The sequence below is a fragment of the Galeopterus variegatus genome, unplaced genomic scaffold (genome assembly GCF_000696425.1).
Source record: "Galeopterus variegatus unplaced genomic scaffold, G_variegatus-3.0.2 Scaffold492, whole genome shotgun sequence".
Lineage (NCBI taxonomy): Eukaryota > Metazoa > Chordata > Mammalia > Dermoptera > Cynocephalidae > Galeopterus > Galeopterus variegatus.
Window position 1 is genome coordinate 39,688 of NW_007726603.1, and position 8,694 is coordinate 48,381.

The window sequence follows — 8,694 nt, forward strand, 5'->3', positions numbered from 1 at the left end:
AAATGTCTGCCCTTGTTGAGTTTATGTTCTGATGAGGAGACACAGGGATATACAATATAATGAGTCAGTAAATTATGTAGTATAGTAGAAGAGAGGAATGAGATGAAAAAATCGAGTGCCGATGGCTAGGTGTACAGTTTTAAGGGGGCTTTTCAGGGTTGGTCTCACAGAGAAGGTGACATTTGAGCAAATACTGGAACACGGTGAGGGATCAAGGCACAAGGCTGTCCGTAGGAACAGTGAGAATGGACATTGCAAACACGTGAGGTGGGAGTGTGCCTGGAATATGTGCCAAGACACCTCAACAACACTGTGCTGCGCACAGGGGATGTAAGCCTAGCAATTACAACAAATGCCCAGCAATTAAACACTACCTAAGATATAGGGAATGACCTTTAGCGAAGTCAGGGAAAGCTGGCCCAGGGGAGTGCTAGGTGATATGATACTTGAAGTTTGATAAGGGTTTTTCCAGGTGAAGGATGGGGTCCAGACTGATGGAGCAGCATGTTGGAGGTCAGAGATAACATGGCCTGGCAAACTAGTGATCTTTTAAAAAATATTTTTAAAATAAATTTATTTATTTATTTTTAATTGATACATATTGATAGTACATATTTATGGGTTACAGAGTTATATTTCAATACAGGTATACAATATGTGATGATCAAATCAGGATAATTAACATATTCCTCATTGCAAAAGTGTATCATTTCTTTGTGATGAGAGGAGGGATAGAGGTTGATTAACAGATGCAAAATTACAGCTACATAGGAAAAATAAGTTCTAGTGCAGTATGGTAGTGTTAGGCATCTATAATTAACTATAATTTACTGCATATTTTCAAATGACTAGTACTCTTTTAAGCCCTTTTCTAGAGAGGCTACACTTCATTTTTCCAGTTAGACCCAATGCCCTGAAGACACACCTAGAGTTTTAAATGTGTAGCATTCCATTACAAGTATGGAGCCTAATATATTCAGCCAAACCTTGCTCATGGTCTTTTAAGTTGCTTCCAGTTTTCCACTATTAAAAAAAAAAAAGAGCTAGGATAAACATCTTTGTTCATAAAAATTTTTATACTTGTCTAAGTATTTTCTCAGCATCGATTTCAGGAAGACAAACTGCTGGATCTAGCGATTTTCATATTTCAATCTTTGATGCATTTCCCAGGTGGACTTCCAGCAAGAGTACGTCAATCCTCTTACCAGGAATGTGGGAGACTATTGCCCACATCCTCACCAAGAGTTTATTTTTAGTATCTTATATCAGAAATTGGATATGAAAATAGATATGAAGAGATGATGGTTTCAGGTTCTGGGAAGGAACTTTCTTAAACTGATCGTTTTTTCTGTCTTGTTTAATAAAAGAAATGAGACAGAGGCCATGCTACTGTGCAGACTTTCAGTCATGAGTATGGCAATTAGAAATTGGCACCCAGGATCCCTTTACCTGCCAGAAGAAAGAAGGGAAGGAAGGAAAGAAGAAATAAACAATTGGTACCCAGGAGATGCAGCCAATAGAATGATCAGATATTTGTATCCATTACCTTGGGAACAGCTTTTACAGCACAAGGTAAAGACTTCTGCGTTTCTCAAAGGCAGATATACAGATGGCCAACAGACACATGAAAAAATGCTCAGCATCATGCAGCATCAGGGAAATGCAAATCAAAACCACACTAAGATATTATTTTGTCCCAGTTACATTGGCCAGTATCAAAAAGACAGGGAATAACATGCTGGCGAGGATATGGAAAAAGAGGAATCCTCCTACCCTGTTGGTGGGACTGTAAATTAGTGCAGCCATCATGGAAAACCATATGGAGATTCCTCAAACAACTACAGATAGAACTGCCATACCATCCAGCAATCCCACTGCTGGGTCTATACCCGAAGGAATGGAAATCATCACGTCGAAGGGATACCTGCACTCCCATGTTTATCACAGCTCTATTTACAATAACTGAGAGTTGGAACCAACCTAAATGTCCATCGACAGACGACTGGATAAGGAAAACGTGGTATATAAACACAATGGAATACTACTCTGCCATAAGAAGGAATGAAATTTTGCCATTCACACCAACATAGATGAACTTAGAGAAAATTATGTTAAGAGAAAGAAATAAGTCAGGCACAGAAAGAGAAATACTGCATGTCCTCACTCATAAGTGGGAGCTTAAAAATAAGAAAGAAAGAAACAAACAAACAAACAACGAACAATCACAATAAATCATTGAATTTTCAAAAGGAGAGAATGGAACTGAGGCCACCAGAGGTAGGAAAGGGGTAAGGGTGGTTAGTGACAAATTGGTAAAGGGCCACAAAAAATGTTTACATTGTGTAATGATAAATATAGTAATTATCATGATTTGACAATCACGTATTACACACAGGTATTGATATTCAATGCTGTACCCCACAGATATGTACAATCAGTTATGTTTCAATTAAAAATAAATTAATTAAAAAAAAAAAGATTATGACTCTGGGAAGAGGCAGATCTGAAGTTCAATTCCAGCCCCAACCTTTCCTAGCTGTGTGATCTTAGGCAAGTGACTACAACTGTGTGTGCCTCAGTCTGTGCCTCATCTGGAAAGTGGGGATGGTAAACATGGTATTTATCTGAGGCAGCAGCAGTTGTGAGAGGCCATACTAAGTTGTCATTTCTGGGCTGAGATGAGCTGCTGCAACTGGGGGCCCATACGTCCTGTCAGGATGAAACTTCGAGACCCAGCCCCACTCGCCCTGCTGCCTTTTATCCTGCCCGATACCCCTGGATTGTAAAGGATTCCTCAGATCTCAATCCTACCTCCTTCCCACCATGCACACAAGGAGCGTCTGTCATTGAGATCAGCTCCCCCCCACCCTCGCTTTCATCTGTCACTAATGGGAGTGGTTTGGGTGGAGGAAGACTTGGCTGGTCTTGAACTATCTGAAAGGATAGGGGTGCCTCTGGTATGTGGGGGAAAGAAAAATCCTCCAGGGACACACAAACTACGTGTGGAGTGTGGGGAGTGAGCTAGCATCGTTCCTATCCAAGGAATCTGCCTCAGTATCCAGTGAGTGTTCCCTTTATCATGTCATCAACACCACTGGTAAACTCTCAGGCATTTTTAAATCCACTCTAGTGCGTGTCTTGGGCCAGGCTCAGTGTAGCTCCTGGAGCCAGACTGTCACATCCTCGGATCAACACTAAAGAAGCACTGTCTGCATGGCACAAACAGCATTTAAATGTTCCTGTCCTTCCTTCTGTAGCACAGTGACGCACTCTAGCAGAGGCCTCGTAGCGGCTATTTCTTGAGAGCCTACGATGGATGAGCCCCATGCTAATCACTCCTACATGGGGCACACCTGGGGAAGGCAGGTCTTATCCTGCATTTACAAACCTCAGTTTCCTTGTACGTCATATGCAGATAATAGTACATACATGATAGGGTGCCCTAAACACATGAGAGGTAAGACATGTGAGAAGTACGGGCTTTGGAGTCAGTCACCCCAGAGTCTGATCTCTGGCTCCACCACTAACTAGCTGCATGACCCTAGGCGAGTTTCTTAACTTTCCTGCCTGTTTCATCATCTGAAATATGTGAAAACAGTGATACTTATGGGGTTGATGTGAGGATGGCAAAAGCTAAGGTACAGGGTGCCTGGCACATAATAAGCTCTTAAAAAATAACGGTTGTACTGATTTTTATTTTTATTATTATTCTGGAAGGATCAGGAAGAGGAAGAAGATTCAGCAAAGGAGACTGAGAAGTGGGCACCAAAAAGGGCAGGGGCGGGGGGAAGCCGTGAGAGACGGGTGTCATGGAAACCGAGGGAAAGGATGCCTGGGAGGCGGGAGATGATGCAAGAGGGCATCAGAGGCCAGTTTCTTCTGACAAAAGAGTGATTTTTATCTCTTAGCAACTAATGAGAATGACGGCAGAAAGGAAGAAAATAAGCCCGTAGCTTTGAACAAAGGCTGCCCGACATTAAATTCTCTAAAAGCTTGCTTTTGGCTAAACATTAGTCTGAATGTCAGGTACCCAATTAGGGAGAATACATATTTCTTGAATAAATGAAAAGCCAACATCACACAAAATGAAATAAAAAAAGAAACATCAGATTGCATCAGGCTGGTGAAATAAAAATTTAGATAATTTCTAATTTACACAACAAAGAAGAGGATGGAGGAGGAAAGAAAAAGGGGATGAATCACAGAACAGGTTCTCAAGGCAGTAGTCTACACTGAAGGTCCAAGCTAACTCCAGCAGAAAGGAGAGTGGTGGTACGGACAGAATTTACTCATTTTTCTCTTCATCTTTCTATTCTACATGGTACCAGAAAGAAATGATGGCAGCATAACCTGGGTCTTTGGGCAAATGTTTCGACAGGTGTTTATAGAGTAAAATTGAGAAAAGGTAAGAAGTGGAACAATATTCTACTCTGGACTGCATGAGGAGGGTAGATACCTCTCAAGGGTAGAATGGGGGGTGTTGCGAGCCTCTGTGGCTTTGGAGGCCTAAGCAGAGCTGCCTCTTTCCTGGGAGGTGCAGGAGGGGTCTCCTTTAGCTCTGAAGAGATTGAGGTGGCTGCCAGGGGCCCAGAGGTGCCCCAGAGGGATTCAAGAAGTGGTCTTCTTGAGTCTTTGCTCCTGACCCAGTTCTTGGCTAAAGGGTCAGAGGCAGAGGAGCCCTCCCAGTCTCCTTCTGACCACGAAGGCTAAGGAGGTTGAGGCTTATGGCAAACATGGAATGCCAGGGGGAGTGGAGGGGGGTGACAGGCAGAGCACAGGGGACTGAACCTCCACCCCATCCACCAAGAGATGAGTGTGGCCACAGAGGGTCGGTGGTGGGATTGTATTAAGGTCAGATTGCGGGGTCATGAATGGAGCAGGAATAAGAAGACAGGGAGGAGCTGGGGGCTATTTCCGGAAAGAGAAACACATCAAGACAGGTTGTGGGTGTGGCAGCCCAGGGAAGGCTTCTTGTAGTGCCTGGCTACTACCCCTCCCTCGGGACCTCAGCCTGTACCCACTTTGTCCCTACTGAATGGCCATCAACTGCTAGCATAATTAGAACCCTAATACCCCTCCCTAAGATCCTCAACCTGTACCATTCCTGGTATAAAGTAGCCCAAAGTTCTGTATGAAACCCTGGAATTTGCTATTCCTACCAGGCTTCCTGTCCTTTTCAATCTAGATGTGACACCCCCTGTTCATAGCACCCTCACCCTGTCCCCTTTCCCATACAGCTCTACCCCTGTCACACCGGCTCTTGCTGCTGCACACTCTGTCCTCTCAGCTCTGTGGAGCCCCTATTTCCTGCATGACAAACTCCTCCAGGGCCTCAGGTCTGCACATTCATTTCACTCTCTACCCCCTGTCTTAAATGGAATTATCCCCACCCCCAACCCTAGCCTTGTTCTGCTCACAAAAATAGGGACTTAGGCACCTACAAGAAATATCGGGTCCCTCAGTGTTGGAGAGCACACATGTCCTCTTTTTTCACCCTCCAGTAAGAGACCGGATGGGACTGGGCAGGTTCCTGAGGGGCCAGTCCCATGTTCCTTTACATGCTCTGGCAACTAAACTGCTTAGCATCTCTCCCCATAAAGTGGAACGGGATTAGCTGGGAGTCCTTGGGCGGCCTGTGTCCTCTAGCATGTAGCTTCAGAGTGTATAGGGTGAGGCTTGGGTGCTATCAGGAGCTGAGCCTGCTGGGGCTGAGCCCCATGAGTAACTGCTCTCTCTTTTCCTGAATTGGGGAGGGGCAAAGGGTGATGTCAGCTCACAGGAGAGATTCCTTGTTGTGACCAGGACGTTATCCAGAAGCAGCAGTAGCACTCCAAGGAATCCGTGCAGAGGAGGAGGAACAGCCCCTCCCAAAGTGAACATAATGGAACCCTTGCAATCCCCACAATGGGCTATTACTTCAGCACCAGACTCTCCTACCATAGACTCCTCTGGGTACATTAGAGAGGAAAACATTGGGGTATTGTCAACTAGGAGGTGCCATAATTTGACTCTATGAGCTAGTGGACTAGTCCGTTGTGGTAAAAGGGCTCTGTCCCTTTACCTTTGGGAAATATTTCAGTCCATTTCTTCTTCCCTGTTCTTCATCTGCAAAATGAGGTTGATAAAAACCCCACCTCAGAGTATGACCCCCCCTTATAGCTTTTTATTATATTTTTCTTATTTCTTTTTCCTAAAATAATACCACATAGACATTAAAATAGATGCTGATATATATTTATTGACATAGAAAGAAGCCCACAACATACATTGTTTGGTGAAAAAATACAGAGTCTAGAACAGCACTTACATTTGATCACTTTTAACTATACATATATCTATCTGGGTACATAGGTGTAGGGAAATATCTAGGAGGACATCATCAAAAGGTTAACAATGGTTATATAAGGGTGGAGAATTTGGAGTAATTTGTACTTTACTTTTGGTACTTTTCTTTACTGTATGAAGATTTAACAATGAATTATACCACATTCACAAAGAGAATAAAGTCATCAAGGAAATAGGCACACACAGAAAATAGACTCTTAGGCAGCAGGGACAGGAAGCAAGGACAGAGGTCAGGCCATCTCCCTCCACTGTGCAGGTATCCAAGACCCTTTCTTCTCCACCCCAAAAGAAAGCTGCTTTGTGGATTAATTCATGCAATGAGCAGCCCCCTTCCCCCAGCTTTCCCAGCACTGGACTCTCAATACAGGTAAGCGTTCATTTAAGGCTGGGGGCTAGCACCTTACTGTAGCTCAGAGGGGTCTTCATCAGGGCCCTCTCTTAACCCCTCCTCCTCTGTATGTGTCAGCTCCTGCAGGGTGATGATCAGATTCTCAAAAACCTGGGCCGTGTTGCTCTCATTGTCACAGGTTTCTTTTGAGTGGCCCTCCTCGCCACAATATGAACAGCGAACTGTGTATTTTCGCTTCCTGGCTCTACGCATATCCCCAGGACCATCATTCTTACGCCCAGAACCACCACTGGTGGAAGGAAACTGAGCCCCAGAATTGTTGGGGGAATCAATGACCAGCACTTGATCCAGAGATCTGCCCATGCCTCTGAAGGAAGGAGCACCTGAGGATGAAAGTGGAGGGTCCTGAGACTCCACCAGGATCACATCCTCATCTGAGTCATCAAGGGTATCATCTATCTCTATCACGTTGCAGTCAGCACTGCTGATCCCTATCGGTGGGGAGCCCTGAAATGCCACAGGGCTGGCTGCCCTCTCCACCATTGACTCAGATCTTTTTGGCCGCTTCCGCTTAATAAAAGTGTCATCCCAATCCTCTTCCTCCCTTATCATCCTGATTAACTCCAGGAAACCGGGAAGACGCTCCTGCTCATTTGCATACATCCTGAGAAGATCCTTAAGCCTGAAGCGCAGGTCCCTACTCAACTCAGCGCCTAACAGGAGCTGGTGCAGGCGAGTCTGGTTTGCATCTTTCTCAGGGATGATGCCTGCCTGAATAGCATTCTGGAGCTGCACCTCTAAACGGATCACATAAAGGGAGGCTTTCTCCCCTTGCGCCTGCAGGGTGTTAAAAAATTTACCATGGGCAGTCACACTGCTTTCAGACTCCCCAAACACCAATTTCATGGCCCGCAGGAAGTCTGCCACACTTAGGTTGGGGTTAGCCGCCTGGAGCAGACGCATAACCTCCCGGGCAGGGCCCCTAAGGGTTTTCATCAAGCGCGTGAGCTTTTCCTCCTCAGACATATTCCAATCTGGCAGGACCCCGTTGACTTGGATCAGCCAGTTTTCAAAGGTTTCCTCCCCCTGGGCTGGTACCACCCTCCCGGAGAACAACTTCATGTTTCTCTCTGCCATGTTGGCCATTAAAGGACCAAGACTTCTCCCCAGAGACCTCAGCATGGAATGGGCCCAAGGTGGCAAGGGCGCATTCTGCCGCCGGCTGTTACCCACACGTGCAAGGATGCTAGCCATGACTGACAACGAAAAAGTATCCGGATATAACAGGAGGCTTAGGCTTTTTAGAAAAGCCTAATCTGCAGGCTGCCAGGGAGCTCTTCCTCTCTCCTATGTCAGTAGGAGCTGTAAAAAAGGGAAAAGGGGGCGGGGGCACAGTTAATAAGGGAGTAGGCTGGGCTGCGGCTGCATTCTCTCCCCACCTGAATACCCTGCAGTACACTTTACATCTGCCCACTGCCCTCAAAATATCCTGTAAGAGACTGTCTGTGTCCGCATGCTAGCACAGCTTTTGTAGCCACATCCATTCCCTCCAGCCAGTCCTTCAAGAGGGACGGCAACTGTTGCTTCTAATTCTAGGTGTAATAGTGCGTGGAGCCGATATTGCGCTCTCAAAATACAGCACGATGGTCACAGATTTATGAGAATAAAATAAAATCTCATTAACCTCAGGGTCTCAGGCCTCAACCACACCCCCTTCAAAGTCCCTCCGAGCCCCGTTATTTCTCAGATTCTTCCACGAGCTCGGAAACATGAGCGCACCTTTATTTTATTTCCGGACTCTGCAGCGGGTGCCCTCCGTGAGAAAGCTCGCTTCTGGGATACAGTCAACCTGTCTGCAGGGGGTCGCAGATCCGGCTCCTCAGGGCCTCAAGACTGCGCCACAGTCGAGGAGGGCAGGGAAGAAAAGGATCTGGAGCGGCCTCACCTGTCATCCTGGTACACCGTCCCCCCCCCCCCCCCCCCCCCCCCCCCCCCCCCCC

General features: G+C 46.0%; 1 protein-coding gene across 1 annotated transcript in view; it reads right to left on the bottom strand.

Annotated features, from left to right (window-relative positions):
• Positions 1-6,218: 6,218 nt before the first annotated feature.
• The window catches only part of ZCCHC12 (zinc finger, CCHC domain containing 12), a 3,506-nt gene continuing 1,030 nt past the window's right edge, over positions 6,219-8,694 (bottom strand). Inside the window, exons 3-4 of the mRNA XM_008569400.1 lie at positions 8,474-8,587; positions 6,219-8,056 (exon numbers count right to left, since the gene is read on the bottom strand). Coding sequence (XP_008567622.1) covers positions 6,746-7,948 — 1,203 coding nt within the window. The 5' untranslated portion in view covers positions 7,949-8,056; positions 8,474-8,587 and the 3' untranslated portion in view covers positions 6,219-6,745. The remainder of the gene's footprint in view (positions 8,057-8,473; positions 8,588-8,694) is intronic.